The sequence below is a fragment of the Parasteatoda tepidariorum genome, chromosome 2 (assembly GCF_982258835.1).
Source record: "Parasteatoda tepidariorum strain Cologne lab strain chromosome 2, Ptep-v5.0, whole genome shotgun sequence".
In the NCBI taxonomy this organism is placed as follows: Eukaryota; Metazoa; Arthropoda; class Arachnida; order Araneae; family Theridiidae; genus Parasteatoda; species Parasteatoda tepidariorum.
Genome location: NC_141756.1, coordinates 116,519,581 through 116,540,494, shown reverse-complemented (window position 1 = coordinate 116,540,494; position 20,914 = coordinate 116,519,581). Strand labels below are relative to the sequence as shown.

At 31.4% G+C, this 20,914-nt stretch overlaps 1 protein-coding gene across 4 annotated transcripts in view; it reads left to right on the top strand.

Annotated features, from left to right (window-relative positions):
* Positions 1 to 20,914, top strand: part of LOC107455734 (trithorax group protein osa) — a 139,306-nt gene that overhangs the window by 74,953 nt on the left and 43,439 nt on the right. For all 4 annotated transcript variants that reach the window (XM_087158145.1, XM_087158144.1, XM_087158147.1 and 1 more), the window contains 3 exons: positions 8,378 to 8,525; positions 13,479 to 13,583; positions 19,807 to 19,929. In XM_087158145.1, coding sequence (XP_087014271.1) covers positions 8,378 to 8,525; positions 13,479 to 13,583; positions 19,807 to 19,929 — 376 coding nt within the window. The remainder of the gene's footprint in view (positions 1 to 8,377; positions 8,526 to 13,478; positions 13,584 to 19,806; positions 19,930 to 20,914) is intronic.

Genomic DNA, 20,914 nt, shown 5'->3' with positions numbered 1-20,914 from the left:
CAGAGGAATTGTGTCTTTCGATCGTGTATCTCCATAATTGTTGGCTAAGGATGAATAATTTTTTTCCCCCTTCTCTTTTCTCCGAAACATTCTTTACTGAAAAATCATGGAATTTTAATCTTCGAGATTCTTTTCATCATTCTGTACAGTTAGAATTGGGACTGTCTTAAGTAATTTAGTTCGGATTATTAAAAGTATTCGATCTACTTTCATTAATTATTTTGGAAAAATATCGACCTTATAAACTGAACGTTGAGGATAAATTACACCTGTTTCGTAACACATTTTCCACAAAAAAGGCGATAAAAAAATATTTATTCCTTATTTTTTTTTTTTTTTTTTTTTTTTTTTTTTTTTTAAAGTTGGCCAGTAGTAACCGTTAATTTTACCTTATAACTCTAAATCTATGATAGCTTTGAAATTAATACCCATGAAAAAATAAAGGATTTGTGTAAGTGAGTGTTTGAATACCGGATTGTGGGTTTACCTGTAAGCTCTAAAAATACGATTTCACCATGAACCTAAATGAGTTACCTGTAAGTGACATTTGCTTACGTTAGCAACTGATCTTTCCATTCTATGTCGAGTAAGACAGTCCCGTCATGTATCAATTCTTCCACTATATATTTACATAGCTACTTAACTCAAAGACAAGCACGAGGCCATGTTGAACATAAACAAACTAATTATGCATCGAAGTTGCCAGGTACACAAATCAAAAATATATCACGGTTACAATAAAATATGTGAACAAATAATAAATCTAAGTTAAGTAAAAGAAGTATACAAGAAAGAATTCTATTTCAACTCATTCGATGTGCGATACGGTTCTGTATTTAGTTAACTTAGCGTTAATTAATATTTTAACTTTGTGGAGAAACTTAACTCAACTTTAATACGCCATTTTGCTGATAAAGATTAACTGGTGCTGACGTCATAGGTCACATGTGTGTGTATGGGAGGTTTTCTTGAAGTGCAAGTACCAAATTATAAATAAAGACGATTTTTTTTTTTTTTTTTTTTTTTTTTTTTTTTTAAGATGTAGAAACAATTAATAATAGAATTTTGTCATTCGTTTAGCAGAAGCAATCGTTTTAAAATAAATTATGGACGATTTAATAACATCCATGATGTTTTTGCTAATGCTAGCTTATAGTTTTAATCAAAAAAGTTGTGTAATGCTTTATTTTTTTATGCTGAATATGATCAAAATGATCGTGGTAGATCTGACGGACTATATCACCAAATTAGTATCTAAGCTTATCTGAAACCAAGTGTTTATTTTACTTTTACAGTTATGCTTTTAAAACGTAAAATAAACGTCATTAATATCAATCTAAATAATTTGAAATCAGCAGTAATTGTACTGAAAAGCAAAACTATTGCAGAAATGGAATTATTTCGTAGAAGATAAACGTAAAAAACATCTACGTTATTATTGACGCCAATGTTGTTTATGAGAGCTTAACAATTCTGCAAATTATTATTGACTGACGTCAATGATTAATTTTGGTTATAAGTACTAATTTAAATAAAAATAGGTTTGAATTAGAAATCAAAATTAATGGTGAAAATGTACTTATTCATTAAAATAAAGTCGTCTTACTATTGTTGACCCCGAAATTGCTTAATTTTGGTAATAGGCACTTATGACAACATAGTAATTTGTGCCAGTTTTAAAAGGTACCAAATGTACTGTTATATAGGTGCAAAGAATGAGAGAATTTTGTACCGATGACAACTGTACCAACACTGTATATTTTTATGATAGATTTTAACGGTCCCTCGAATACATAAATACAGGAGAAAGTAGTTTCACTGTTGTAAATTTTAAATATAATGTGTTGCTTTGAGCACTATGCCAGATGATACGGAATACTGTTATTCTTTACTTTGATGGGATGATCTATTAAATACGTATTTTGCTTAATCTAATATTGTAAAGCCATCGAGAAAAGCAACAAATGATAATAAAAAAAACATTGGAATTATTTTGACTTTATTATTTGTGTACGGGTACTTAGCTAGTTATAAATAAAATGTTAATAATATCCCCTTTATTTCCGAATTTAGATCCTAATTGATCTTTTTATTTATTTATTTTTTTTTGAACGAAGTATGTTTTCTTGAAACAAAAAAATTAATTTTTATCTACCTTCGTTTAAAACTTCTTTTGAAATATTCAGCAAGCTGTCTAAAATTTTAAATTTCATAATTCGTATGAAAACTTGAATACAACTATAATACGGTCTAGAATGGACCACGAATGCATAAAGATATATAAAAATGTTGAGCACGAACCTATTGTTTTTATTATTAACTGTTTTCTTTAAGGTCGTCAATTTTAGCTAGTACTTTTTGATCTTACTTTAAATTTTTTTTTTCTTCCTTCATGAGAAGGGAAAAAGATTTTTTCATAATTGTTCTTTTTATGAAATCGATTCTCAGCAATAGCAAGAGATTTTAATAAATTTCTTTGATTCTTCAAACTTATTCATTAAGGGTTTGTGTGTAAAAGATGAAATCGATTTCTCATGTTTAGGAGCTTAGAACGTGTTGAGTCGATCAGCTGTTTTGTCGGCTGCCATGTGTGGATGTATGTGTCTCTTCAGTTGTGAATTTATGGATGCATGCATGCGTGGAAAGGTCGGCATGAATGAATGCATGTGTGCATTTGTTGAGTCAGCTTTGAAGTCCCCCCTCCCCTCTAGTACCACCCTTTTCGTAACTCTCTTTTCTGTACCTTGAAATTCGAGGCGACGCCATCTTTGAATCTTATGTATGTTTTTTCTTTTATGGTATAGTGACATCTATTATCGTTAATCAGGTCAATCACTTTTTCAATTACATAACTAGACTGTTCCCCGTTTTATTGTTTTTTTTTTCCTTCGTAAATTTTGTTAAGATTTTTTTTTTTTTTTTACATATTATAAAATTAAATAAATAAATATCTGTGTTATATAAAGTCAGCAGTAATTTCTTAGCGGGAAGGGTAGTAAAAATTAGGATAATTAATGTGGGGAAATCTTATTTCTACTTAGATATTGAACCTATTTTGCGTAATTTTTTTGTCTTAGGGGCCGTTCAAAAAGTACGTACACAAAAATGGAGAAATTTCAAACCCCTCCCCCCCCTTCGTACATTACCGTACATAAGGTCTTACTCCCCCCCCCTTAGAGTACGTACATTTTATTAGTCTACCCCCCTTTTTCATAAAAATTAAAATAATTATGTTTTAAATAAAATTAAATATTTACTTAAGGAGTGTGTAGGATAAAGTCAAATTTAAATTTGGTGTATGTTTATAAAGTACGTACTTTGTATAATACCTCCCCCCCTCCCCATCGTACAAAACCGTACATAATAGCAAATCCCCTCCCCCCCCTTCGGGATGTACGTACTTTTTGAACGGCCCCTTATGTTGCGTAAAAGAAATTAACTCTGGCCTTTAGTATTTCTCCTTTAGTAACTCTCTCTCACTCTCTCTCTCTCTCTCTCTCTCTGTATATATATATATATATATATATATATATATATATATATATATATAACACAGTCCCTGATCAAATTATTAGACGCACTAAAGGTTCTAAGTAAAATCTTAATTATCAGGTGATAAGCTTTATTGTTTTGACACGACTGAAACCGGTTTGCACCTGTTTACGTTCGTGTATTAATTGATGTAAATTGTAATGTATTACGTTAAAAATAAATACAAATAGGAAGTTGCATATAAACTCGTGCGAAACATGTAATTATCAAAAAACTACAGTGCGTCTAATAATTTGCTCTAATTATTAAAATATACTAATATAATACCTGATATAATAGATATTCTATATTTATTATATCGTCGAATTTATATTATATATCGTCTAATTAAACGTATTAATACAGGAACGCTAACCGGTTTCAGTCGCGTATAAACAATGAAGCTGTCTAGTACGACCTGATAATTTAGATTTTACATAGAATCTTAGAGTGCTTTTAATAATTTGGCCAGGGACTGATTGTATATGTATATATGTCTGATTTTTATCAATCGTTTCTCACCTGACCAATCATGGCGAACGATAGATAAGGAAAAACGACGAATGTGGATCATTATAAAATATCAGATAATCATTTAAAAAGTGTTAAATTATGTTAAAGTAATGAATTTATATAAAGTATAAAAAATTTTAATTCCAAAAATGGAATGTTTTCCATATGATAGAAAGATGAAAAACCATGTTTATTTCTTTAATATTTTTAAAAATTTTGGTTTGACCACGTTCTTTTTTTTTTTTCAACGTAAACAATTATTTTTCAATTAATATTTTGGAATATCTTTTGTTTATTAAATTTAACTTATATCTTAAGAAAATTAGGTACTTTTGATGAAGTCTTTTTTTTTTTTTTTTTTTTTTTTTTTTGAAGCTCGTCAAAGTTAATCACAGTTAATTAGTAGGTTTGGAAAAAAATAATATTTAAAGCCATGAAATCGTGGAAACTATGTTTCATAAAATGCATTTGAACTTAGTTATCGAATTCAAATTTTTGAGGTTTGATATTTTTAAAGTTTTTATTAATACCTTGTCAAACTTTGTTTTAGATTGCCTTTCAAAAAAAATACTTGAAAATCTCAGCTTTGTAATAGTGTTTCATTAACGTATTTTAATAGATAAAATAAAATAAAAAATAATAATTATTAGCTAGTTAACAAATTGTGAACTGGTATAAATATATTTCTACATGCAGTCCCTTGGCCAAATTATTAGGCGCACTTTACGATTCTATGTAAAATCTTAATTATCGGATGATACTATACAGCTTTAGTGTTTTTACGCTGCTGAAATTGTTCTACACTTGTTTATGTTCGTGTATCAATTGGTTAATATTGTAATGCAATAAGCATAAATACAAATAGGAAGTACATAAATCCCTTGAATAAAACCCCATTACATGTATACTTAAATATAAAAGTGTTGTATACAAACTCGTGCAAAACATGTAATTATTAAAACATTAAAGTGTGTCTAATTTGGTCTAATTATTATAATATACTAATGTAAAATATACTAATATAAATATTCTATATTTATGTAATATATCGTCTAATTTATCTAGATTTCGAATTTTTATTATACATCGCCTAATTCAACTAACTGATACACGATCGCAAACAGTCGCGTAGAAACAATAAAGTTGTATAGTCAGGGGTCTGTTTAGAATAAATTTGGGTCCGTTAACGGACACTTCACAAAATATTATAACTTAAAAACGGACCCTTCACAAATTTGTTTATCATCATTATTATTTTGTTAATCGAATAAACCTTTTCCAAGAAGGGGGGGGGGAGAAAGACAGATGTAAACGAACTAAATTTTGTCTTCGGCAGACGCTTCTTCCTTTATTCGTCCGAAATGAATATTTTGCGTTCAGCAGTATAGGCTAAATACCAAATATTTGTATGTTGCATCTCTAATTTAGTAGCTGCAATTGCTGTTTATTGTTTTAAAATTTAATTTTTTTAAATATAATTTTACAGTGTTGAGCGTAATCTTGTATGTCTTTACAATTTAAAAACTTCTTCAAAAAGTTTTTCGGCAATAACGGACCCTATTTGCACAAATTCACAAAAGCGGACCCTGGTTGAAAGAATGTGACTTAACGTTTATTTTATATTCACAAATTACGAGTAATTTTTTCACAATTTTACAAAAATGGACCTTTCACAAAATGTCTGGATATGACCTGATAATTATAATTTTGCATAGAATCTTAGAGTGCGTCTAAAAATTTGACCAAGGGAGATGCAGTCAGTGGATTCCCGAGATGCTTTCTACCTTGCATAGATAATTATTTCTTAGTATCATACAAAAAAAAAAAAGAATTTACATTTTAAAAATAAGCTTTCGTAAGGAGTGATTTTTTTCCCCTGCTTTCTATATTTAACTATTATTTTATAATTCATAATGTATTTGTTTACATAAATATAACTTGTTATGGTAAACAATTGTTAACTGTAAGTCTAATGATCTTTTATTGTGCGTGAATTGGATTTTGATGAATGGTCAAAGTTAATGAATTCCCTGTTCCAAGTCATCTTTCATCACATTATTCTCTACCCATCCTCTTCATTTCGTAGGTAGGGGAGGGGGAGAGTAGGTGTGGAGTGAGAAGCCATTATCAGCTTTGATTGCAACCAGACAGCGCGGTGACTTTACACACACATACACACACACACCCATTCATGTCTTCATCACGTGGGCCGATCAGCTGTTTACAAAGAGTGCATTCCATCATTTGGATTTTTTAAATGGAAGTAAAAAAAAGGGGGATCATGTTTTCCTCAGGTTTAGGAAATTTTTACTCCTCTTTCTGTTTAGGGGGGTTGTTTGTAAACAACCATTAAGATGAATGCTCTTTTACAGTATATAGATTTAAAAAAAAAGAAAAATTAAATTTACAATTTGTTTAGACAATTTTAAATGTAGAGAAAATTACGAATTATATGCTACAATTACAATTGTAGATTTAAAAAAAAATTATGAAAATTTTTTAATTCTATTTTAATTTTCAAAAAATTTTATAATAAAATAAATTTTGATACAGTGAAAATGATTTATAAATTGCTAGCTGAATACCCGTTCCTCGTACGAGATTGAAAAGAAAAAATTTATAAATCAGTATTGAGCGAAATCATGTACAAAACTGAAAGTTAAAAGCTTAGATATTTTTTTAATTTTCTTTTTATTTATTTATTTATTAAGTAAAGGTTAATTTATTACGTGTACTTCAAGAAGAGGATCACTGATACCCACACATGTGACCTATGACGTCAGCGTCGGCTGAAATTTTTTATATTGCCCGTTAAGTTTAAACGGCGTGTTAAACTTAAGCTAAGTTTCTACACACAAGTTAGAATGTTAATTAACATTTAAGTTAATTAAATACAGTGCCGTATCGCTCATTAAATTTATTAAAATCGAATTTTTTCTCGTTTATGTCTTTATTTGACTTAGATTTATTTGTTGATTTATTTTATTGTAACCGTGATATATTTTTGTTTTGTGTGCTTGGAAATTTCGACGCGTAATTAGTTTGTTTATGTTCCGCATGGCTCTATGCCTGTCTGTGTTAAATAATGATTATATAGTGAAATAATTGAAATCTTTGTGAAGGAATATAGAATGTGTCATTTAAGGGTATGGATACTTGACGGGCTTGACTTTCCTCGAAATAGAATGGAAAGAACAGTTGCTAACTTAAACCAATGCCACTTTTTGACAACTAATCAGAATCGTGATACCTACATTACATTACTTGCAGGTATCATATTGCATGCAATATCATTTTGTACGATGCTGTTGCTTGAAGCATGATAGTCGAAATTTACCAGAATCAAGAAATTATCTCCGGTACTTATAATTTTAGAAAATACTTTCCCAGCATAAATATTAAAACTGTACAATTCTAATGCGATTTTAATAAGCAGCAAATATACTAATATTTTGTACTTGTATTAATGTATTAGATACATATTACAACTGCAACAATTACCATAATACCAGTCATGCCTTCTAACAAAATTAAGCATCATTTTCGACAATAATAACCTGATGATTTTTTATGTTTCTTCTAAACGAATTGTTACCATATCTCCATTAATTTTGCTTTTTTTTATTTTTAATCACAGCTTATTTTATATCAATTAGATCCGATTATCAAAATTAATTAAACATGATTGGCGTCAATAACAGTATGATGGTTTTTTAAGTTTCTCCTAACCGTATTGGTACCAATTCTCTATTAAATTTTTTTTTGTGCATTAGCTTTTTTAAAAAATTTCATTTAGAACCATTTAAAGCCGGGATAGGGCACTGGGCTCATTTCTAAGAGGTCGTGGGCTCGATCCTTTCCGGTCGAAGACTCCCCGTGTCGTAAATAGTGACTGATGCACGTTAACTCTGTCGAGTCACAAAATCCTCCATATTCCCATAACAAATCATACCTCTGGGGGTGATGATCCAGGAATTTTCTCGTCTTCTGGATTGGGTTGAAAATGACAAGGCTACGGAGTTGAACATGAGTAGTTCGTAAACCCAAAATTGGGTCGGCTGTTCAACGACGGTTATAAAATAAAATACCCCAAGCTTCTAAACTATGCTTTAAATATCGAGTTGTAACCGTTTTAAGAAGGAAACAAAAATCACATTAAATAAATGGCACTGTCGAAAAAAGAAAAAAAAAATGGTAGTAGCATTTATTTTTGGTGACGTTAAAAATTCCAAATGAAGGTGAAAAATATGTAATTTAGTTTTAATGTTTTCTGGTTATGCTATTGAAATCTTGGTGATGTATATTAAATGAAATACTTCTATATTCTTTGCAGGATGGTGCGTCAGCAGCAGCAGCAGAAGAGGCTCAGGAAGGTGGCGGATTGAGAACACCTCCTCACCCTGTGGTCTCTCCACATAGACCTCCTCCCCCATCTCCTTCTGGATCCTCTACCGGATCCCCTTCCATGTCACCGGCCTTAGGTAAGAGTCCTTTTGCTTCACACGTGGTCCACATGCTGTACCAACCGTAAGCAAGAGGTTATTTGAATGATATAAATGTGTCGCTTAATTATGTGAGCGGTTAGGAAAAGATGGTTACGATTTTTATGGCATTCCTTGTCAATCTTACGAAATGAAACTTTTTAAATCGCTTTTCGCTAAATGTTTTTGTTGTTGTTGCTGGTAAGCCAAAATTTGTTGAGAGAAACGGAAATGCTGTTGAAGCTAGGTTTGTAGGTTGTCAGAAAAGTATCGAATCTCAGTCAAAATAAAAATTTATTTACTGAAATGAAACAAAATTATATTAGGTTTATTAATTAGTAAATAGCTGCCACTTTTTAATTTATTTTTCTTCCAACAGGTTTTCTTCAAAAAAAATATTTCCTAAGAAGTTGCATCACTGGCTGCGATCAGTGTGCGGGTGGGTGACCACTTGGATCAGCCTGCGTAGGGACCGAGGGTGTGCGGTATCGGTCCTCATTAAACTGTTCTACCGTAAAGTGCTCGACTTCGCGTGCAGGTCGTCGTGCTACTGAAGCAGGGGTGCCATCCCCTCTGCAGAGGATCAAAATTTTGATGGCATGTCTTCGAATCATCCTCAGGGATGGTTCCCAAAGTATTATAATAATATTGGATGGAGCCCTTTTTTCAAGCTTAGGCGTTAAGTAAAGTAGTAACCCGGAAGTCTTACGACGAGTTTTGACCTTTAGCGCCATCTGCGCTTCGCTTTATACGGACAACTCTCTGTTATTCACTGTTAATTGTTCAATAAATTTTTGGTTGGAATGAAGTGATAAGTCTGTAGAGACGTAAAATTTAAATAATTTATTTGAACGTGTTTTGATGTTGTTGTTGTTGTTAATTTACGTCGCACTAGAGCTGCGCATTGGGCTATTGGCGACGGTCTGGGAAACATCCCGGAGGATGATCCGAAGACATGCCATCACAATTTTGATCCTCTGCGGAGGGGATGGCACCCCCGCTTCGGTAGCCCGACGACCTGCGCGTGAAGTCGAGCACTTTACGGTAGCACAGTTTAACGAGGACCAATACCGCACACCCTCGGTCCCTACGCAGACTGATCCAAGTGGTCACCCACCCGCACACTGACCGTAGTCAGTGATGCTTGACTTCGGTGATCTGCTGGGAACCGTGTCTTAACGATCAGTCCACTGCGGGACCCTTTTCATCAAAACGGGTAATAATTAAGACAAGGCTTGCTTGATGATTTTAGGCTAAGTGTACGACGAACTTGCACATAATTAGCGCATGAACCTTTCCAACAAATGTTAATACTCACTTGTTTTAGTTATTTTTTAAAATCATTGAACATCTATTTTTCCAGTAGTAATATCCCATTTTCACAATTTTCTCTACCATGCGAGTTTCAAGCTCAACAGCTAGAACACAAATCCCTGTTCCCCCGTTGTCTTTTTGCCAGTTTTAATCTTTTTTCATTTGCAATGAGACTAAGTCATGGCGGCTTTGTATAAGTTATTGATGTTTAATCCTTTTGGTGAGTAGTACTTAATGTGATTAAAAATGTTCTCTTCCCCCTCCCCTCACAAACGAATAAACACTGTTTAAAGAAATAACAGACTGCTTGTAATCATTTAATGTGATATAATCTTGTCCATAAATAATGTAGAAATCACCTCTTGCCGTTTATTTATCTTTTGGCACTTTCCCTTTCTGCAGCTGAATGACCTCATTTTATACTTTTATCAGCTGATGGCATTGACCTTGAGTTTGTTGAGTAGGGTGCTCTTTTTCTTTCCCCTCTTCCCCCCTCTCCCTAAATGGAAATAAAACCTTCATTGATCTTTTCCCCTTTGATCCTCTTTCTGTGGATAGTCTTTTTTTTGTTTATGACTTTTTATTTCTTTTTATTTAATGTTATATTGTTTTTATTTTAAGGATCTTTTGCATTTGTTTCATTCTTAATTTTAATGCATAATCAATGATAATTTGGGCTGGGGGTGGGAGAAGTTTATTTGAAAAACGATATTATATTTAAGAAGGAAGAAACTATTTTTTCTACAGTATTATGTATGCAGTGTATTTATTAAGTCTTGCAAAATAATCTCAAAAAGTGGTTTTATGTTGCTCGGATTAAAACTATTAAGCTATATACCATCTTGAATACCTGATTTATCACCATCAGTTAATGTGTTCCTTAGAACCCTAGGACTCCATGGAAGAGTTAAAGGGCCTCTAATTTTTAAAATGGAATTTACCCTCCCCCCCCAATTTCATGGTGTTTTGAATATCTGAACTTGTAGCAAAATCCCCATTCACAGTCTTATTTGATTAAAGTATAAAATGTTTTTACCATGTTCAAAAAAAATTATGTTCTTTTATAAAATGAAAGAAAAAACATCATTCCTGGAGTGAATTATCTTTTAAACGCCTGTGATTTCAGAATTTTTGTTATTTATTTATTGTTAATCAATTTTTCAAATTCTAGCTGACGCAAGCCAATCATTGGCAATTTTTTTTAATTGCGAAATGAGAATAGGATCAGGAATAGAATCAGGAGTATTTCTTTCCTTACTGATGAACAAGAAAAGTATCTTTAGAATGGAATTCTGCAGAAAAAAATACTTGCTTTATTATTTTTTCAGCTATTTTATTACTTCAACTCTTTCTTTACTCTGTTTTTTTTAAATTTAAAATCTATAAATATGAAGATGCAGAGTATAATAGTTTTGGTTATACCTATCATTTCAATTCATGTTGTTATAATGTTTTTTTTAAATTTATTGTTGTGTTTTTGTCGGAGAAAATAGTAACTTCGTTAAGTCATGAAAAATTCTTGGAATTAGTCATGGAAAGTCGTGAATTTGAAAATCTAAAATGTAGCAGATACATTTTATATGATAAAAATATGGAGATAAGTATTAGGTGCCTTTTTTTTTGTACAGAATCAAGTAATTGAAGCTATTTTATTCAGATTATTTTTGTTAAGAAGTAGATTATTAAGAAGAATGTGGATTATTAAGTTCAAACTGCATTGCATAATTAGGATTTTAAGTTACAGATGCCAATATAATTAGTGAGATTTGTTATTGTAAGCAATTAAATTATCTAATTGGTATATTATAATCTTTTGTTTGTTAATGTATTTATTTAGCTGAGTGATGCAGAGAAACTATAACATTAAATTGATTTTCTTTTTAAAAATGTTTCAACAAATAGATTGCATATAAGTTTGCTAATTTTTAACTTTAAGCTATCTGAAATGCATGTTAATTCAAAATGAATGTAACAATTACAAACGGCTATAACTGATTTACAGTTTCGTGGCAACACAGCGACATGGTTGCAGAACATTACATAGTTCCTTCGAAAATTTTTTTATTTGGGAGGCAAAGTAGTTTTTTTAAATTTTAATTATTTTTTTTTTTATCTGCAGATTTTTTTGAAATATTTTTTCTCCTTCTGAACTTTTTTTTCTTTTCTTTCTGCAGAATTATATTCAAAAGATGCCTTTCTTGCATATCAGAGGGGCTCCTAAATTTTTTTTTAAACACTTTCTTTTGTGAATAAAAAAATTCTGCAATGATTGACTTTAGCTGGAATTTCAGATTGATATTATAAAAAGTAATTTCCAAATAACAGAATTTTAACTATACAAATATTTTTTAGAACAGTAGATTATCGCCAATATTATTAGAATATCTATTCTTTTATATTTAGATTTAAAAAAAAAATTCTTACATTTATAATTTTAAAAAATATATACTGTTCTGTTCTATATATGAAGGCTTTTTTGTAAACAGAAAGTGCTTCTGTTACTTTAAATCAATAACATCAATATTTGCTACTATTAAAAATGTCTCTCGGAAAGGCATTAGTACTAGAGAGAATTGTCGCAGAAAGCTCAAAGGTATTCTGCCTCGGGGACTATTTAATGAAAAAGTATTGATCGTATAATTTACTCAGGATATAGAAGGAACTTTTGTATACATGCGTCATAGATTTTCTATGTGATATCCCTTGGTCACATGGGCACCATCTACACGGTAGTACACTTCACGGCATATATTCTGAAGCCTTTGTGCAATCACCGACACAAGCGCCCCGTTTCTTCAAACATCCTATGCCATCTGCGTATGTTTTTCCCATTTGGAGGCTCTTGATTGTAATGCTGACGAAATCTTCTCTGCACTGTGATGAAAGAATGGCAATTGTTAAATTCTAACAATGCGGAATGCTTTTTGCAAGGGACTTGCCATTTTTACTGAAGTGCTCGCGCAGGCGCAGGATTTCGCATCACTGCACCTTACGTTAAATTTTGAAGTTCCATCCGCATTCTATGTTATGCTTGTCTATAAATTATTTTTCATTCAATAATTATAGCAGTTTGTAATTGATATATTCATTTTGAATTACCCTGTAGAAAGACCGAAAACTCGAGGGTTTGATATTCATTCAGTTTTAATCAAACTGTCCTTTGGTAAAACAAGTCATCAAAGATAATTATAAAAAAAATAGCATACTACATACAGAGAATTTTAAAACTAATTGTAACTCTAGACCCTATCTCTATCTAAGCAATAAATAATAAAAGTAAAACCGTAGTTCATTTTATTTTGTCTTAAAAGCATTTTTTTGAACTTTCATTATAGTTCTGTTTATCATAAAACCATTTTCTCCCCTTTGTCATAAAAACATTGCTTTAAAGAGATGTGTTTTTAAAAATTGTTCTGATCGTGCTCAATATTTTTTATTAATTTGCTAATAAAATTGTCAGTTATTTTGTTAATTGTTTTTACTTTAATTATTTAAATTTTTTTTTTTAAAAAATCATTAGATTAGTTTTTTGACTTATCTATGAGGGCATGCTGTATTTTGTACCTTTCTCATAAACTGTTACTGACTTGTTCTTTATATTGACCCTATTGATTTATATGTGTTCAATGTCTTTTTTAGGCCAACAGCCAAACATTCCCATGCCTCCTCGACCCTCTTCCACTCAGTCTGAAAGTAACAGTGGGCAACCACAAATGCCACAATCACCTATGGCTGCATCACAAGGTATTCTAAATTATTCACTGCACATTTACCAATCAGTATAAGTGTTCAATTCCAATTCTTGCTTAAAAGGGTCTTAAATATAAGTCTTCTGATTTTCACCACTCTTTTACTTGAACCCTGCTAGGATAGACAAAAATTTGCATCTTGACATGGAGAGCAAATCATTACGCTCCTGCAGGACAGAGAGTTGTCTTTGCGAGACAATGCAGTGGCGTAGTGAGGGGTGGGCAAGGGGGGTCATCATGCCCCGGGCGCTACTCGCAAAGGGGCGCCAAATGGTCCGCAAAACAAAAAATTGTAGGATAATTTTTATTATAATTGATTTCTGGAAAATATATTTTAAATTTAGTGCCAGTGTAATATAATAAATGCTAATTCGTAAATAAAAAGGAACACTAATAGTCTAAATAAAAGTGTAATAATATATTCATAATGGAAATGGCACGTCTTTTCTACTGGCAGGACTGACTCGACCTGTGTCTGTCTGCACTTCCTTATAGCATCTACGCTGTGTGGTTACATAAATTATCTCCTCCTTTCTTGATTTGTCTGATGAAATAATATGTCATAATGAATATTTGCTGTGTACAAAGTACAAACATTCTTTCTTTCAGAACACTAATTATTTTTATTTCTATAAACGCTATGTAGCTTACGCTTGTTATTTTAAAACGATAACAACAACACTCTTATGTACTTATATGTACAGTCACTGAAAAAAATATCCCGAAAATAACAACTGAAGGATCGTCTATTTTTTAATATAGATACTTCTCAGGCACAGAACAAATACAGCGTTTTGTCGTTTCTAGGAAAGAACACAAACGCCGTATTTGTTGTGTGCCTGAGAATTATCTGTATTAAAAAATAAATAATTCTCTAATTGTTACTTTCCGGATACTTTTATCTGTGGCTGTACGTATCCGTGCAACTTGCGACAGGTTGCGGGAGTCCGCAACAAATTCGAGAAGTACTCGAAATATTAACGTTTAAGTTATTTTGTGTGTGTATTTTTCAGTTTTGCGCCCTTGTCATCGCGCTCTGCTTAGAATAAAAATGAAATGTTATGAAATATTAAATGTTATAAGTTTAATGTTAGCATAAATTATAGTGTATATTTCACTGTGTTCACCTTTCAAGTTCAAGGCATTCTTGGTAAGTAATAAAACAAATAATGAGGCCTTGCTGAAAAACTAGCACTTCAAGATGGTACAAATGTAGGAAACCTATTATCTTTACTTAGACTTAGCTCAGTTTGATCCGCTACTAGCAAATCATCTTAAACATGCCACAGAAAATCCAAAAACTGTCTCATATTTGTCAACACAGATTCAAAATGAATTCATTCATCTTCTGGCATCTACAGTTCGAAATCAACTAATAAATGATATCAAAAGAAATTAATATTATAGACTTTTGTTTGATTCAACTCCTGATATCTCTCATCGAGAACAAATGTCCTAAGTCGTTAGGTTTGTAGATGTTGATTTTAACAATAAAAAAGTTTCCATCCACTACTCTTCGACTGAGCCAACGAACTTCAGGGAAATAAGGGACATCAAAAATTTTTTCGTCCAAATCTTGTAAAAACTGCCTGAACTGTCGGTGATTTAGTCCTCTGCTCCTTATAAATTTTACATTTTTAATTATAGGTAGCATGACATGGTCCATTTTTAAATGCTTGGATGCCAATGATTCCTGATGAATTATACAGGGAAATCCCACAAAATTTTCTGATGTTTTCTGTTTTAATTTAGTTACAACGCCCGAATGATTGACAGCCATGGCAGTAGCGCCATCCGTAGTTGTGCTGTTAAGTATATTCCAGTCGATGATTCCGCTTGCTGCTAAGAAATGTCGTTACTGTCTACCTCTCTCGCTTGTCTAGGCACGCGCTGCCCTTGAAATTACTTGTAAATGTAGTGTGCACATTTTAAAACTTCCGTAGAGGAATCGAGTGAAGTCTAAAAGCTCTAAAAAACACTATTCTCCTTTCTGTGACATATCGCGATCGCGGGCCGTATATTTGACATGACTGGGCTAGAGAATATAGTAGAAGTATTTGAAAAATTAGCAGAGGACACTACCACTACAAGTGACACTAGCAGTGAAGCTACAATTCTGTTGCAAAATGTACTAACTTTTAGTTTCATAACTTCAGTTCATTTCTGGTATGAAATCTTAAGGAGGAATGATCGTGTGCAGCTAAGATTACAAGATCCTAGACTGAATTTTAGAGAAGCGTTCCATGATCTTGAATCATTAACGACTGAACTAGCCGAAATTCGAGACAAGCTCTGTGAAGAGGCAATCGAAAAAGCGAAGTTTCTTTGTGAAAAATGGGATAATGATACAACAATGCGTGTAAGAAGACGACGCAAAATGCCCGAAGAATTGGCTCGAGATATTGGTCTTTCAGCAGAAAGTGAAATTTCTCGCGTTAGGAAAAGCGTTCTTGATCGTCTCCAACAAGAAATATGTACACGATAAAGTGATCTTAATTTCAAATTTGGATTTCTACTAGACTTTGAAAATTTATTAAACGAGGATAATGTTGATAACGACCTTGAAAAAAATTGCAAACATTTGAGTGAATTTTATAATACAGATTTCAATGGAATAGAACTCTTTATCGAAATATGTGACTGCAAAATGTTACTCCGCAGTAGAAAAGAAATTGAACCCAAAACTCCATTAGAATTTCTTACTTTTATAATCTAGTATGGAGAAGATGTTTTTCCAAACCTGAGAGTGGCACTTCAAATACTCCTGACTATCACAGTATCAATTGTTAGCTGCAAACGTTCATTCAGCAAATTAAAATTAATTTTGACATATCTACGACTAACGATGGGACAAGATCGCCTAAGTGACCTAGCATTTTTAAGTGTGGAAGGAGAAAAATTTGAAATGATCACCTTTGATGATATTATTAATAAATTTGCTTCATCAAAAGTAAGGAAAATTTATACATAGTATTTAGTTTTATAAATGTATTATAATCATACTATTGTTAAAAATACGTATCTCCTTAGAGATAATAAATATTTACTTTTTATTGTTTTAAAACTGCGTGTTTTTAAAATATTTCTTTATAAATATATAAAATAAATAATAGGTATCTTTTGAACTAATTCTAGATGATTATATACATATTTATTGATTTGCGAGTATATTTTACGTATAATATTATATGGTTTCCGAGTAGGGGGGGGCGCTAAAAAGGTATTGTGCCCCGGGCGCGAGTTAAGCTCACTACGCCACTGAGACAATGTCCCTAGTAACAATTATACCTTGGCCCTAGTTGGGCTAAATATGGATCCTATGTGAACATGCTTTGAGGGACCAATATTGGGATGTCTAGATTTTCAAATATGGGTCCTATGCAGCCTCAATATCAGTCTATATAGGGCTTATATTGGTTGAATAATGATTGTGAAATATCGGGTGAAGCTGACAATTCTATATAGGGCCCATGTCGGAAAAATAATGGCCCTTTGAACGTATATTTAGCCAAGATTCGTGAATGAAGGTCCAAATTATTTTGCTGCTTGGGGTCTGATTTTTAGAACATTTAGTGTTAAAACAGTTTTCATATCTCCTGCGGCATCACATGCTATCAAGCTTCAAGTAAATGGGGATTAAAGGGTAGTGATGGCCTGGGTATATGATGAAATGGGGCGCTCTGATGCTAAGCTCCCAGCCTATCAGCATCACCAACTCTTGAAAATATGCTGCACAGCATTCTTTTTGTTTGCTTTCTTAAATTGTGTAAAATGAGGAAAACAAAAGTTGTTAAATGATCAATTAACAAGTAATAAGAATTAATAAAAGTAATATCTAAAAATCGTAACAAATATATGTTTTTCTATTTACATTTAGAATAGTAAATATTGTTTCTTGCAGATGATTCTCTTCTGCAGTGTAATAAATTTAAAAATTCCTTATCTTGCATTTGATTTGGTAAGTGCACGTCAGTATAAAATGTGCCATTTTTTTTGGTTCAATCGAATCCAACGATCATGCAGCATCATATAGTTGTTTCTTTTTCAAGAATGAACATTTTCCTTAATTATCAAAATATGTTGTGAAGTCTAGGATTCCAGTAAGACTTTGAAACTATTACTCTAATTCTGATATAGAAAGCACAATTTAAATTTCTGTTTGACGTGTTTAACTTTTAAAAGCTTTTAAATTATTTTAAAAACATAATTGTATAATTTGAGAGCAAAATTAATGAAACGGAAACCCACCATAAGAGAAAAGAAAATATTTGTCAGTAAGAAATGACTCAGTTTTGATCAGGAATCTGTAATAATTATCTGAAGAATAAAAAGTTATTGTCAATATATGTTGTTTGAGGTATCATATTTTTGAAATGACAAGCTGTTTCTCAAGTATGTACTTATTTTATTTTTCAAATAAAGTAATTCTTGAGTATTAAATTTATATTTTTATTTACTTAATGTTTTTGTTATATTCTTAAACCCCTACATTTACGAGAAATTTTAGTAAAATTTAAAATTAAGAAAGACCATAGAAATATTTTTTTCTATTTGAAGAGAACACCTATTACCTTACACAAATAAAATATGGTAACGTGTTTCGAGTGCTCAAAAATAGGCACTCGTTCTCATGACTAGCCAGACTGGAATTGGGAAAACAAAAGTGATTTCTAACATTCTACTAAAGAAGGAAAATAAAGATGACCAACAAAACTATTTAAATTTCGTGTTTTTATCTTTTCATTGTACTCCTCAGTATATAAAACCTCTGCTTCAATTATGCTAACTACAGGTACTGATTCAGTTTCTTGTTTTAATTCTTTTAATCAGAAATGTCACTGTCCTGAAATCCACAGAATTCCGCCTATTTCATCTGATTTTCATCGTGATTTAATAAACCATTCTGAAATTGCTAGAATTTGGTGTTTTGAGCATTGTTTCACAGTCCCCCTCAATATTTTAAGAAATATTTTGTGAATTATCAATTTCCTAAAGTTCAAAACTAGAAAGGGATAAAAATTATAAATCTCTTGTAGGCATTTAACAGATTTAAGAATTTTTGTTTTCTTCTGTGTGAAATTTAAGAAACTATTATGACTGTTTCATGTAATTTTGTCCCTCTCGTGGGATGCCCACAAAATGTAAAAAAAGTGTCTTGTTTATTCTAAAACATTTGTTATTTCAAGAATTATTCTCGAAGGATATTTTAAAGTAAATATGGTATTTTATGTGGGAAGCCCTGTTGAAGAATTTTTTTTGGCCTTTCTGCAACAAACCTCTTTAACACTAATATCTTTCTGCAAGATACTTTTAATAATAACTAATATATATATGCTATTAATTAAATTTAAAGTAACAGAAATGTTGTATTTACAAAGAAAAGCCTATTTGGATATAATAAAATTGTTTATAGTTTTTTTTAAAATGAATATGTAATATTTTTTTATTCTAATGTCGTATGTGATATTCTAACATTTTTTGAGAGGAAAACACACTAATTATTTCTTTTTTCGCATTTCGTAAATCATCATCACATAAAAAAATAAAAATAATAATTAATCGTAAAAATCAGTGAAAGAAAAGAAAACCAATTTTTTTTTAAGCTTTCTAAAGGGAAATTCTTTCTGCAAGAGCTCTGTAACGTTCTGTGACAATGTGATCGCGATTCTGACACGGAGGTGAGGAGTTTTAGAAGGAGAATAGAAAATTCAGTTTCTTTAAATTGATTTTAACTTGCAAAATTCTTTAATCATAGCATTGTTAAGCAATGTTGCCACTCCACAGGAATTAGAAAATCATCTAAAATAACAGGAAAAATTGAGGAAATTTTGTGTTTTTCCTTATAAACTGGGAAAATGCAGAGAGTTCACACATTTGCACAGTGATTTTGTGTTTCCTTCCTCTTAATGCATTATGTATAATATATGCAGGGAGAACACAGTGGCGTCCCTGTTAAAAATAGTAATGTATAGGATTGTTCACAATTATTTAAATGTTTACTTGCATAGTAAAATGCTTGCAATAAAAATCTTGAGTAAGAAAAATAGTAATAAAATAGTGGTCTTATGATCAGAACATGTAATTTGCTGATTCTGTTTATAAGAAATGATTCAATTCTAGAGTTCAAAAAAATAATGACATTTTCTAACTACTTTATAATTAATTTTTTAAAGAAAAGAAGTTTTTCTGTTTATATTAATATGTTATTTTATTGACAGGTTATAGTCAACAAATGGCCCCTCCAGCAATGTATGGAAATAAAATGCATCAAAACATGATGGGTGGTAGTAATTCTCACATGGCACCTTATCCTTCCCAGAGTTCAGCTCACTATGCTCAGGGTATATATTCCTTTTTATTTCATTGTGTGGATATAACTGTCAACTCTGTATATAAAACATGTGATTTCTAATACTTAACTGCCAACTCTACTGAATTTACCAGTAGACTACTGGATTTGCCAGTTTCTAGTGGTCTTCTAGTTTAATAAAAATTCTGCTGGATTTTGTACAGGTTAAATAATTCCCTAAAATTAATTTAAAAAAAATCCTTGGTAAGAACGAACTTTTTCATAATTTATTGCTTGTTTGAATATTTATCTACTATTACTAATACATACAGGGTATCCGCGCAACTGGAGAGTCATTGAATTCATAGAAATTTATTGATTTTGACCTTGATCAGAAATTATCATGGAAAGTCAAGATTTTCAGTGATAAATACTAAAAAAAGTCATGGATATTGTCAGTTCGTCATGGATTTAGGGCAGCGTTTCCCAAAGTGTGGTAGGGCAGCGTTTCCCCCAGGTGGTATAGGAACAGTTTAGTGGGGGTATGTGTTCTTATGCGAAATATCTTGCAACAAACGAAAATTTTGAAAAGTTTTATTTAAAAACAAAGCTTGCCATGAAAATTTACAAATAGGTATTTTTCTATTGGATATTTTTTGCAGAATTAATAGTTAATAATTAGTGGTGTCAACAGCCTGTTGTGATTTTTAACTTTTGTGCAAATTTTTTATAGTAAATAATACATAAATTTTTTTATGAATTGTACATAGCGTTACGAAAAATTTAGAAAGGGTACACAAAACTCATAAGTTTGGGAAACACTAAATTAGGGTATTGGCGCCCTTATCCCTGTTCGTCGATTTGAAAATCCTCTGCATTGCAATTTATATTGACATGATTTAAATGCAGCACAATGTGATCTGCATTTCGTGTGATGTAAAAATCCCATATCATGATCTGCATTTGTGTGATTTAAAAATCAAGCATGTGATCTATATTAGTGCAAATTTATAATCCCACATCGCTAATCGCATTCA